Here is a 13,336-nt window from a genome sequence, read left to right as displayed (position 1 = left end):
ATATACAGGATTGTACAAAATAGGGCTACTTAAATCAAACACAGCGGTGTAAAGTAACTAAGTTTAAATACTTTAGAGTATTTACTTTTTGAGTATGTACTTTTTGGGGGTATTTATATTTTTGAAAATGTTGATTTTTACTCCACTACATTCCTAAAGACAATATGTATTTTTTTACTCCCATGCATTTTCCCTGACACCCAAAAGTACTTTTTTTACATTTTGACAGCAATATTGTCCAATTCACGCACCTATCAATATAACGCAATGTCATCCCTACTGCCTCTGATCTGGTGGACTCACTAAACACAAATTCCACTTTGTAAATGATGTCAGAGTGTACCCCTGTCTGTCTGTAAATAAAAAATGTAATAACATTTTCGCTGTCTATTTTGCTTAATATAAGGAATTTAATGTAGAGCATTTAATTTTACTCAAGTATGTCAATTTAGTACTTTTTCCACCACTGTACTTAAGTACATTTAAAACTGGAAACTTTGACTTAAAAAATAAATAATGACTAAAGAGTATTTTACTGGGTGACTTTCACTTTTACTTGAGTCATTTTCTTTTCAGGTATCTATTTTTACTCAAGTATGACAATTGAGTACTTTTCCCACCACTGCTCAAACACATTGCCACACTATCTCCCAACTATTTACATGCAGGTCAAATTCTCCCTACTATCCCCAATACTGGTCAATGTAGTGGTCAAGAAGTGGTCTTAACCTGGTTGAAGCGCTTATCGCAGTGTGGACAGCTGTGGCCCTTGTCTGCGTCGTGGGTCTCAAGGTGGCGCATCTTAGCGGTGGGGTCGGAGAAGGCCCGGTCGCAGTAGTTGCAGTGATACGGCTTCTCGCCACTGTGCACCAGAATGTGGCGCTTCAGGTTGCCAGATGTGGTGAAGAGCTTGCCACAGTCCTTGCAGCTGTATCGGGCCTTGCCTGTGTGCCTTTTCCGGTGCAGGTTGAGTAGGCTGATCTGCCGGTAGCTCTTCCCACACGAGGAGCAGCAGTAGGGTTTCAGGGGGCTACACAGAGAGAGAGAAATGCTGATGCTATGTTGATGCTATGAAACTGTGATTACTATGACTGTCTTGATTTTTAATTCACTATCAATTTGATCATTGTTATTATCAATTAATAACTATTTTACAAGAGGACGTGTTGCACAAATGCGTATCGTCTCTGTCATACAAAGGGTTGTTATTGAACACTAAGGGATTTGTTTGGCATTGGGCCAAAGAGATGAGTGATGAGGTTGATACTAACCTGTGTGTTTTCTCGTGAGCCTTGCAGGCAGCCGGGTCGGAGAAGGCCTTGTGGCAGTCACGGCAGCTGAAAGGTTTCTCTCCTGTGTGAATGCGGATGTGTCTTTTGAAGTTACCCGTGTGGGTGAACTTCTTTCCACAGTCCTAGAAAATACATGGCAATTTAGTGAGTTAGATATGCTCAATCCCGAATTACATGAATGTGAATGCAATATTCTCTAGTAGACCATTTTGAATGTATACTGAACAAAAATATAAATGCAACATGCAACAATTTCAAAGATTTTACTGAGTTACAATTCATATAAGGAAATATGTAAATTGAAATACATTAATTAAGCCTAAATCTATGCTTATGTTAGAGAAATTAACATTCCATTTTCTGGTAACAGCTCTGGTGGACATTCCTGCAGTCAATATGCCAATTCCATGTTCCCTCAAAACTTGAGACATTTGTGGCATTGTGTTGTGTGACAAAACTACACATTTTAGAGTGGCTGTTTATTGTCCACAGCACAAGGTGCACTTGTTTAATGATCATGCTGTTTAATCAGCTTCTTGATATGCCACACCTTTCAAGTGGATGGATTATCTTGGCAAAGGAGAAATGCTCACTAACAGGGATGTAAACAAATTTGAGCACAGAATTTGAGAGAAATAAAGATTTTGTGCTTATGGAAAATGTCTGGGATCTTTTATTTCTGCACATGAAACATGGGACCAACACTTTCATGTTGCGTTTATATTTTTGTTCATGGTATATTATTTTTTACTAGGTGTTATCCAATGACTGACTATTCCCTCTAATCAGGGTTGTTTGTAAAATGCTTGGTTCAAAATAATTGTGTATCATCGTACCCCCTGACAAAGGCCATGCAACCGAAACAAGTCAGTTAAAAATAAATCTTGGTTTCATTCCAAAATGTAGTGCCTTGGTCCTCCTTACTTTTTGAAGACAATTTTGTCTATATGAATACACAGTTCAAAACAATAAGTCCTCCTCTAATAGGGAATGGATCATCCAAAAACATTCAATCCTTTACATTTCTACAGTAACCACACACTCAAACTAGCACACGCAAACACACACGGTCCTCACCTCACACTTGTGCGTCACAGAGCCGTAGGACCGTGACTCGGTGCGGTCGGTGACGGCACCCGACTGGAGCTGCTTCCTCTCCTCTCCGCTCTCCGTCCCCTGGCCATCTTCTCCCTCATCCTCGTCTTCTTCATCCATCTCACCCTCTTCAACCTCTTTTTCTTCATTTACCGTCTTTGATGCGCTGTTCCCCTCATCGGAGTCATTATCTATGAAGAGGAATTGTATAACCATCAGACACTGTGGCCCACTGCAGTCAAATGTTTTGAAAATGTAGCCGTCCATCTTTCCTTCCTCGAAGTAGTCACTGATCTAGCATGATTGGGTAGGAGAAAGCATGGCAGATTAGTGATTGCTCCTAGGTAGGAAGGTCAGTCAAGCTGTTTGTTTACCCTGAGAGTGGTTGCGATGAGGAGCTCTCCTTGTCCTTCTTCTCCTGGTACTCATGTAAGATATACCGGCTTCAGACTTGAATGGAAACTCTAAGAACAAAATACATCTTTATCCGCACAGCAATATTAAACATACAGATCACCAATGAAAAGTATGAAGACTAATTCACTTACTGGGAGTGTAGTCCACATCCGAGTGGTCATCTTGACACTCAGGCACATCTTTAGTAGGGCTCTCCACCTCCATCTCCTCTCTCTCTGCTGTGGCTTTTCTTGGTGCGGCGTAGTTGGAGGTTTTGGAGGGTCTTCCTCTCCCCGGGGTCTGTGGGTTGGGTTTGTCGGGGGTCTTACTGTTGATCTGTCCATCGTCTGGGGTGCTCTCGTTCGGGTCTTCCTGAACGCCCTTTGACCCTCCGTCATCTGCTGTTTTTAGCATCTCCTCGTCATGTGACCATGTCTCTGATGGCACCTTCTCTATGTTCTGCTCTCCTTCCTCAATCTTGTCTTTATGGTTTGGAAGAGATTATGGGAGAGAGCAATATAAACCACAAAATGTACATTTCCTGAAGAAAATCAGTGTGCTTGCTTCAGCTGTGCAAAGCTATGACGGATAACATTAGTGGGCTTGTTAAAGAAAGCATACTAATTATTGATGGATATTTCTGTGTACTAATAACCAATGTTTGTGTACTGATTTGTACTGTACTCACTGTCATTTAAGTCTTGTATTGACTGGGATGTTGTGGAGACAGCCAGCGACTGGTAAGCAGAGCAGGCATTGATTATCTCCTGCATCTGAAGGAATGTGGCCACTGCCACCACATCTTCCAAATTCTGAGAACTCAGACTAAGCTTGGCCGTGTACATGAACTCAAGGACTTGGCCCAAACCTGCAGCATACACACAGGGATGGATCCATGAGCCCTGCTGTGACTGCGAGACAGATTTTATTTTATTTATTTAACTAGGCAAGTCAGTTAAGAACAAATTCTTATTTACAATGATGACCTACACTGGCCAAACCCAGACGATGCTGGGCCAGTTGTGCGCCGCCCTATGGGACTCCCAATCACAGCCGGTTGTGATACAGCCTGGATTCGAACCAGGGTGTCTGGAGTGACGCCTCAAGCTGAGATGAGATCCAGTGCCTTAGACCGCTGTGCCACTTAGGAGCTCAAGCATTACGTTCAACATGGTCTTGGATATTAAGGTAAAGCAAATAGAGTTCAGATGAATTTGATATCACTTTGCTTCATTTTATAGCAGAACCAAATGACCTGGATTGCAGTTAGATTACATTAAAAATACATGGTGCAAATTATCAATGCAGTTTAAGATCCTGCACAGATTATAACAGCAATTGTGAAGATCTCCACAGATCTGCGATGTCTTATGCATGCTATCTTGAACACTATAAATCAAATCAAACTTTAAATGCACTTTAAATAAAGTTTGATATAATTTAGCCCTATTTTTTTACTTCGATTTTTGTTTGAGAAGGAGACATGAAATCAAACATATCAATTATTATTTTGTAGATAAACTGGAACTAAACAACACCAGGGTTGGGTAGGTTACTTTCTAAATGTAATCCGTTACAGTTACTAGTTACCTCCAAAACTGTAATCAGTAATGTAACTTTTGGATTACCCAACCTCTAATGTAATCTGATTACATTCAGTTACTTTTAGATGACTTACCCCTTAAGTGGCATTAGAAGAAGACAAAAATGAATGTTACCAATTGAACGACATCTATTGCAGGATAAATCAATGTTAAAGTTTACATAGCTGGCCATATATGGATGTACATTTTTACTTTATGGGTTGGTTATGTAGGCTTCTTCTAAACCAACGCTTTCTACTACATATAATAATTCCATTAAATTATATCTTTACATTAAAAACCAAAGTCTATCAGAATTCCAGTCATTCCAATAAATATTATACCCTTTGATCTTCAAGAATAGGATGGGGAAATAAGGAAGTCTAAATTAGCCATATTGTTTCACCAGAGCATAACCCCAAAACTAAAGATTTATTATCCAGCCCAACTCTGTTGTTTATGATTTTGTTGTCATGGAGGACTGATTGGGCTCATTGATTCAAGTTCAAAAATAAATGCGGCGCTCATGGAATGGCATGCTTAGAGCACTACCGAAAAGTGCTGTTTACATGTGAAAAATGAATGCCATATGCTGCATTTGCTGTAGGCCTACTGTTTACCTTTTAGTTGGTGACACTTTGATATCTTGATAATATGCAGCTGTTTAAAGGGCAAATCCAAAGATGAAACAATAATAAAACGGTTGCCCCATCTCTGTTTTGGTAAAAAGCTGAGGGATGGGCCCTCTCAGATTAATAGGCAGTGCTATGGATGCAAGGACTGACCATCCATGATATCAAAATGATTGTTGTAACTGTGTTGAGGCTATACAGTGTTTACATTTACAATGTTAATAAACATTGGCGAAAAACAATCTTATGTTTTGGGGTATCATGGAGTGTAACAGTTGAACTAAACTCCTGAGGCATTTAGAATGTATATTCTTCAAGAATCAATATATATATATATATATATATATATATATATATATATATATATATATATATATATATATATATATATATACACAGTGCCTTGCGAAAGTATTCGGCCCCCTTGAACTTTGCGACCTTTTTCCACATTTCAGGCTTCAAACATAAAGATATAAAACTGTATTTTTTTGTGAAGAATCAACAACAAGTGGGACACAATCATGAAGTGGAACGACATTTATTGGATATTTCAAACTTTTTTAACAAATCAAAAACTGAAAAATTGGGCGTGCAAAATTATTCAGCCCCTTTACTTTCAGTGCAGCAAACTCTCTCCAGAAGTCCAGTGAGGATCTCTGAATGATCCAATGTTGACCTAAATGACTAATGATGATAAATACAATCCACCTGTGTGTAATCAAGTCTCCGTATAAATGCATCTGAACTGTGATAGTCTCAGAGGTCCGTTAAAAGCGCAGAGAGCATCATGAAGAACAAGGAACACACCAGGCAGGTCCGAGATACCGGATTTGGATACAAAAAGATTTCCCAAGCTTTAAACATCCCAAGGAGCACTGTGCAAGCGATAATATTGAAATGGAAGGAGTATCAGACCACTGCAAATCTACCAAGACCTGGCCGTCCCTCTAAACTTTCAGCTCATACAAGGAGAAGACTGATCAGAGATGCAGCCAAGAGGCCCATGATCACTCTGGATGAACTGCAGAGATCTACAGCTGAGGTGGGAGACTCTGTCCATAGGACAACAATCAGTCGTATATTGCACAAATCTGGCCTTTATGGAAGAGTGGCAAGAAGAAAGCCATTTCTTAAAGATATCCATAAAAAGTGTTGTTTAAAGTTTGCCACAAGCCACCTGGGAGACACACCAAACATGTGGAAGAAGGTTCTCTGGTCAGATGAAACCAAAATTGAACTTTTTGGCAACAATGCAAGACGTTTGCGTAAAAGCAACACAGCTCATCACCCTGAACACACCATCCCCACTGTCAAACATGGTGGTGGCAGCATCATGGTTTGGGCCTGCTTTTCTTCAGCAGGGACAGGGAAGATGGTTAAAATTGATGGGAAGATGGATGAAGCCAAATACAGGAAGAAAACCTGATGGAGTCTGCAAAAGACCTGAGACTGGGACGGAGATTTGTCTTCCAACAAGACAATGATCCAAAACATAAAGCAAAATCTACAATGGAATGGTTCAAAAATAAACATATCCAGGTGTTAGAATGGCCAAGTCAAAGTCCAGACCTGAATCCAATCGAGAATCTGTGGAAAGAACTGAAAACTGCTGTTCACAAATGCTGATAGAGACATACCCCAAGCGACTTACAGCTGTAATCGCAGCAAAAGGTGGCGCTACAAAGTATTAACTTAAGGGGGCCGAATACTTTCGCAAGGCACTGTATATATATATATATATATATATATATATATATATATATATATATATATATATAATTTCTAAGTCCAAAAATATATGTATCAACTACAGATTGCCCCTTTAATCTATAAAAAGTGTCCGAGTTTGAACATGTGTCCATTAGGTCTATGGATTCAAATGTTTTATCAGCATGAATTAGATTGAATAATAAAAGCCCTACTTTTATTCCATAGGCTGGGATCCGCACTGTGCAGCTGTTGCAAGAGCACATTATTCACTGTCTGTCCCACTGGTTTCAAAAACAATGATATATAGGCAGCTTAAACTTCTTGAATTCAATCATTATTGAGTTCAAATTAGGGTTGCAAAGAGTCAAAAAACTTTCCAGAAACTTTCTGGAAATTTTCCATAGGTAGTTAAGCACGGGAAATTGGGGAATTTTGCTTTAATTCATCAAAAAAAGTTAGCTTATAACAGTGAACCGTTTTTGTGGGATACACATAAGGGAATTGTAGGTCTTGTGGCATATTTTGGATAAACTATCCCCAATTCAATGGAATGGCATGCACAGTGCATTCTTCATCACATGTGCAGTGCACTCTTCCATCACATGTACAGCTGATTCTCAAGATCTTGCACACTAATGAGATGCTATTGAGCCCACACTACTACACTGTCTGAGCCAAGGACTACATGCATTCTGGAAAGTTTTGATTACAATACTGGGTGGGGTGAATATATATGACATACATTATTTTTTGTTAACTAGTAAATAGTAGCCTACAGCAAAGTGTGTTTAAATCATTTCTAACTTATTAACAATTTCTGCAAGTTAGTTTTTGCTACCATGTGGGTTTTAGCTTGCTTGAGTCTGCTAACTGAGGAGTGTTAATTCACCTGTTTCCATACATGTTTCATTTGAAAACATTTATCCTACAAAGGAGTTGTTTAATCTAACTGCTTAACTATCTATCTGTACATGGAATTGTATTTTTTATTTTTTATAATCTTTACAGCGGGCACCATCTGATGTGTAGATACATTTCACTGCAGCTAATATAGAAAGAAAAGATGTGTACATTTGCAAATACTGTGCCAAATCATATGTGAAGAATGCAACACAGTTTCAGAATCAGCCAAGTGCATAAAGTTCCCTTAGCGCTCACAATAAGCAACCTCTGACAAAAGTCCCTCTACTTCTATTCAAGGTGAAAATGATGAATCAGACACCTTATCGATAGCAACAGCTCATGGTCCTCCTGGAATCAGAAGTTTTTTTGACTCAATGGAGGAACGTAGTCAGATAAATGCTGATGAATGTCTTGCTTGAGCTGTGTATGCAACTGGTTCACCTCTGATGCTCACAGGCAATGTGTGTTGGAAGAGATTTATGAATGTTCTTTGCCCAGCATACACCCCTCCAACCAGACATGCTTTATCTACTCATTTGCTGGATGCAGAGTTCAACAGAGTTCAAGTGAAGGTCAGGCAAATCATAGAGAAAGCAGACTGTATTGCAATCATCTCTGATGGGTGGTTGAATGTTCGTGGGCAAGGAATAATTAACTACATAATCTCCACCCCTCAACCAGTATTCTACAAGAGCACAGACACAAGGGACAACAGACACACCGGTCTCTACATTGCAGATGAGCTGAAGGCAGTCATCAATCACCTTGGAACACAGAAGGTATTTGCACTGGTGACAGACAATGCTGCGAACATGAAGGCTGCTCGGTCTAAAGTGGAGGAGTCCTACCCTCACATCACACCCATTGACTGTGCTGCTCATGCATTGAATCTGCTCCTTAAGGACATCATGGCAGTGCAAACAATGGATACCCTCTACAAGAGAGCCAAGGAAATGGTTAGGTATGTGAAGGGTCATCAAGTTATAGCAGCAATCTACCTCACCAAGCAAAGAGAAGAATAAGAGCACCACATTGAAGCTGCCCAGAAACACCCGTTGGGGTGGTGTTGGCATCATATTTGACAGTCTCCTGGAGGGGAAGGAGTCTCTCCAAGAAATGGCCATATCACAGTCTGCCGATATGGACAGCCCCATCAAGAGGATCCTCCTGGATGATGTGTTTTGGGAGAGAGTGGTAAGCAGCCTGAAACTCCTGAAACCTATAGCAGTAGCCATTGCACGGCTTGAGAGAGACAATGCCATCCTGTCTAATGTTCAGACTCTGCTTGCAGATATAAGGGAAGAAATCTGTACTGCCCTGCCCATTTCACTGAGAAAACTGCAGTTCTGAAATACATCAAAAAGTGTGAAGACTTCTGCCTGAAGCCCATACACGCTGCAGCATACATGTTGGACCCCAAGTATGCTGGCAAGAGCATCCTGTCTGGTGCAGAGATCAACAAGGCCTATGGTATCATCACTACCGTGTCTCGCCACCTTGGCCTGGATGAGGGCAAGGTTCTTGGCAGTCTTGCGAAGTACACTTCCAAGCAAGTGCTTTGGGATGGAGATGCAATTATGGCAGTCGTGCCAACATATCTCATCAGCTACCTGGTGGAAGGGAACTTGTGGATCTGAGGCTCTTTCCCCTGTTACCTCCATCATCCTCCAAATCCCACCAACATCAGCCGCCTCAAGGCGCAACTGGTCCTTGTTTGGGAACACACACACCAAAGCACGAAACAGCCTGACCAATAGAAAGGGCTGAAAAATTGGTGGCCATCTGGGCAAATTTGAGGCTTTTTGAGCCTGACAACAAGCCATCCTCATCCTCAAGATTGGAAAGTGACAGTGTAGATGAGGCCTCAGAGTCTGATGTTCAAGAGGTGGACATTGAGCAGGTCCAGGGAGAAGACATGGAAGCCTGAGAGGAAGACAACCAAAGCTTTAGTTTTTAGACTTTGTTGAAAACGTTTTTGGGAGATGCGATGGATCATTGGGAATCATTCAATATTCCCTTTCTTTTGTTGTTCAGTGAAATCATCCCATGTGAAGAGTCAACAAATTTAATTAAATTCGTAACTAATTGTTTTTATTTTTTCTATTGGAAGGATTTAATCATTTGCAATTATGTATACTTATGATAAGATAAAATGTTTATGTTTCTGTCCCCATATGATATGGTAAATATATCCAATGTAAAAAACATTTACATTTAAATTAATATTAATTTCAATATATTTCTGTTAATTCCCATATATTCCCATGGAAAGTTTCCACCTCTGAATATTCCCCAGAATGTGCAACCCTACTTTAAATACACATTTAGATTTGTGAACAGCCATCCACACAACAACCACAATCCATAAGGCGCAAATAGCTAAATGAGAGAGCAGCAGTGTAATTCACATCATTGCGCTATGTAGATATCAATAAGTGATATCTGTATCACCATAGACTACACTGCTGTCACCCTTACCTCCAAGTGTTTATTCAAGTTGGATAATCTTTGGATGCTGACAGCAGTCGCACATTGCTTGGACTGTAGCCTACAAAAGCCTATTCCTGCTCTTTTCCCGCGATCCATCAAACCCATTTGGTGTGTCATTATAGTGTTCTCTGACTTGTGGTCAGACTCGCTCAGGTGTAACTAACTTACATTTGCGCCTCTTTTCTATGCTGATTTAAATGTCATTGAGAAAACAGAAGTGACAAAGATTTTTTTTCCGCAAACATACTTTTAAATGCAGAAAGTAATCCTCAAAGTAATCATCTAGTTTTTCAAAAGTATATGTAATCGGATTACAATATTTTAGCTGGTAACGGATTCCAGTTACCGTTTTTTTTGTAATCCCTTATATGTGATGGAGTCTATTAAAATGTAACATGTTTCAAATTAAACTGTAGTTTGTTTGTATCCTGTTTAGTGAATGATTACTGTGAGTATTAATGGAGTTTAGGCCATGAAACTGTGTATTTGCTATTTTTTCTTTTCTAGGAAACTGCCTAGGATCAGAGAGCAGGGTCAGGCCCAGAACAGATGATGGACAGGGTGTGATTCTGACATCTGGCTAAACAAAGAGAGAACCATGGACATTCCACAAGGGAACCAGAGGGAAACTCATTGGGGTCATAAAATGTATAGCTGGGGAGGTGACATGTGACACCTACAAGGGAAGAGTATAACATGTGTTGTGAGTTTTCTAAATGTACGCGCTCAGCTGACTGTATCCATGGTATTAAACACTTGAAACTTCTCTTAAGCCTTTGGTCTCAATTCCGTATTGCAAAGTGGTTGCAAGAGCATTTTTCTTTTTAACATATGTAATGGATTCCATGGAATCCGTTACTCCCCAACCCTGAGCAAGACTAAGTCAGTGGCACAGATGAAACTGTCTCCTTCAAATGATCTCCTTAAAATGTTGATATTTGGTTGGGTTCACAACCAAACACAATGCAATATCACTAAATATCATTAAATTTGAAATCAACCAGTCCTATTTTATTGTCTATTTTTAGCTGAATTCTGGGTTCAATTGCTGTTGATGACTTGTTACATACTGTAGGGATAAATAGCATCATTGATGACTGATAATGTATGATCACATTTAATTTGCTCTGTTAAATATACCCTTTGGAATGACTTCAATAGCAAAAGCGAATCAGTGTCGTTTTTAAGTGGAGATCTCTCAACAATCATTCTCACGACAGCACATTGGTAATAGTCATTGACAAATAATTAATATAGCTAAGCTGGGCTTGGTTAAAACATCGGATGGGAGACCAAAGGATAGCTGTAGATAGATCTATTCTCCAGTAGGAGGTGCTGACCAGCCTATTGTATTTTTTCTTATATTGGGGTGGCAGGTAGCCTAGTGGTTAGAGCGTTGGGCCAGTAACCGAAAGGTTGCTAGATCGAATCCCTGAGGTGACTAGGTCATTCTGCCCCTGAACAAGGCAGTTAACCCGCTGTCCTGTAAGTAAGAATATGTTCTTATCTGACTTGTCTAGTTAAATACAAAAATATAATAATATGACATTGTTTTAAAAGTACAAATAAAACATTTGATACAAGATTTGTCTGTGTTGAAATTAAGTCACCATGATGACATAATCCGGTGGTTGAAATTTCACTCTCAAATGTTTACGTTGATACAACATTGATTCAACCAGTTTGTACCCAGTCGGATGTACCTGCTGCATTGCTGATGTCCAGGTGCACCACATCCTTCTGGTCCAGAAAGAGGGTGTGGAAGTAGGCGCTGCAGGCAGCGAGCACGGCCTTGTGGGCCTTGAAGTCCACCCCGTCCACCACGAAGGTACAGTCACACAGCAGTCCCAGCTGGCGCTGGCGGTTGAGCTGTTCCAAAACCTTGCCACTGTGCCAGGGAAAGTCCATCCTGGTGAGAGTGGGCAGTGGTGGAAAAAGTACTTGTCATACTTGAGTAAAAGTATAGATGCTTTAATCGAAAATGACTCAAGTAAAAGTGAAAGTCACCTAGTAAAATACTACTTGAGTAAAAGTATTTGGTTTTAAATATACTATCAAATATAGTGTCAGAAGTTAATAATGTCACATTTCTTATATAAAGCAAACTAGACAGCATAATTTTCTTGCTTTTTTTGCATATACGGATAGACATGGGCATGCTCCAACCCTCAGACATCATTAACAAACAAAGCATGTGTTTAGTGAGTCCACCAGATCAGAGGCAGTAAGGATGACCATGGATGCTAAGCATTCAAAAAGTAACAAGTACTTTTGGCTGCCAGAGAAAATGTATGGAGTAAAAAGTACATATTTTTGTTTAGGAATGTATTGAAGTAAAAGTTGTCACAAATATGAATAGTAAAGTACAGACACCCCAAAAAGCGACTTAAGTAGTATCTTCAAATATTTTTACTGAAGTACTTTACACCACTGAGTAAATATGGGTTGTGTTGGATTTAGTCAATCAGATGAGGTAACACATTACCACTGTCAAACTTATCAAAATGTTTGGAAATGTAAAAAGCCATGACTGGAGGGGATTCTCACTTCAAATGTGACTAATATGATGATACAGTATAATCACCTACAGCTAGTTGTATTCCTGGGTGATTTATGACATGCAATTTAATAATTTGACATAGCCTGACAACCAAATCATCGGTGCTCACAAGATATGGATGGGGTTGTTTTATAGATAAAGATGTTAAAATATTCCATTTATAGCAATGCAAAATTAAATTTATCAAAAGAGTTGGCCTATACCACCTATATGGCCTCCCGATTATTAATATCAGAGTCCTAGTTTAATAATCGACGAGACATAATGTTGGTCGTTTTCAAGGAACATCTTGCATTTTTGTTGGGTTGACGATGCAGCGGATTGATTACGAATACTATATCCTTCTACATTCGCTATCCGGGATTAATTTAGCCTGCCTAAACATACATGTTTTGGGGCCTTTCGTTCTGCCCGTCCTTAGAGCCTCATTGTGTGCTTTAAGCATGCACCATCTTTCAAAAGACGTACATTCAAAATACATCTTGATGATCGCTGAATTTCCCGCTCCAAACGCTTGTTATGGTGTTGTTTTGTACTATTTTAACACCATCCGTTGAATTCCTTCAATCGAGTTTTTCGGTGATCGATCTAGCCCCACAGGCTCGATTTACCCCCATCTTCCACTCTCTGATCGATTGATAGTGGCCGGGTGGATGGTTTACATATTGCGCACGC

At 39.8% G+C, this 13,336-nt stretch overlaps 1 protein-coding gene across 1 annotated transcript in view; it reads right to left on the bottom strand.

The window, feature by feature from the left end:
• LOC139416578 (zinc finger and BTB domain-containing protein 17-like) overlaps positions 1-13,336 on the bottom strand; it is a 19,002-nt gene extending 5,666 nt beyond the window's left edge. Inside the window, exons 1-8 of the mRNA XM_071165407.1 lie at positions 13,141-13,336; positions 11,805-12,010; positions 3,472-3,651; positions 2,936-3,265; positions 2,762-2,851; positions 2,370-2,578; positions 1,272-1,414; positions 730-1,030 (exon numbers count right to left, since the gene is read on the bottom strand). Of these exons, the coding sequence (XP_071021508.1) occupies positions 730-1,030; positions 1,272-1,414; positions 2,370-2,578; positions 2,762-2,851; positions 2,936-3,265; positions 3,472-3,651; positions 11,805-12,010; positions 13,141-13,142 (1,461 nt within the window). The 5' untranslated portion in view covers positions 13,143-13,336. The remainder of the gene's footprint in view (positions 1-729; positions 1,031-1,271; positions 1,415-2,369; positions 2,579-2,761; positions 2,852-2,935; positions 3,266-3,471; positions 3,652-11,804; positions 12,011-13,140) is intronic.

This window comes from Oncorhynchus clarkii, chromosome 9 (genome assembly GCF_045791955.1).
Source record: "Oncorhynchus clarkii lewisi isolate Uvic-CL-2024 chromosome 9, UVic_Ocla_1.0, whole genome shotgun sequence".
Classification (NCBI taxonomy): domain Eukaryota; kingdom Metazoa; phylum Chordata; class Actinopteri; order Salmoniformes; family Salmonidae; genus Oncorhynchus; species Oncorhynchus clarkii.
This window is presented reverse-complemented; position numbering and strand designations above follow the sequence as displayed.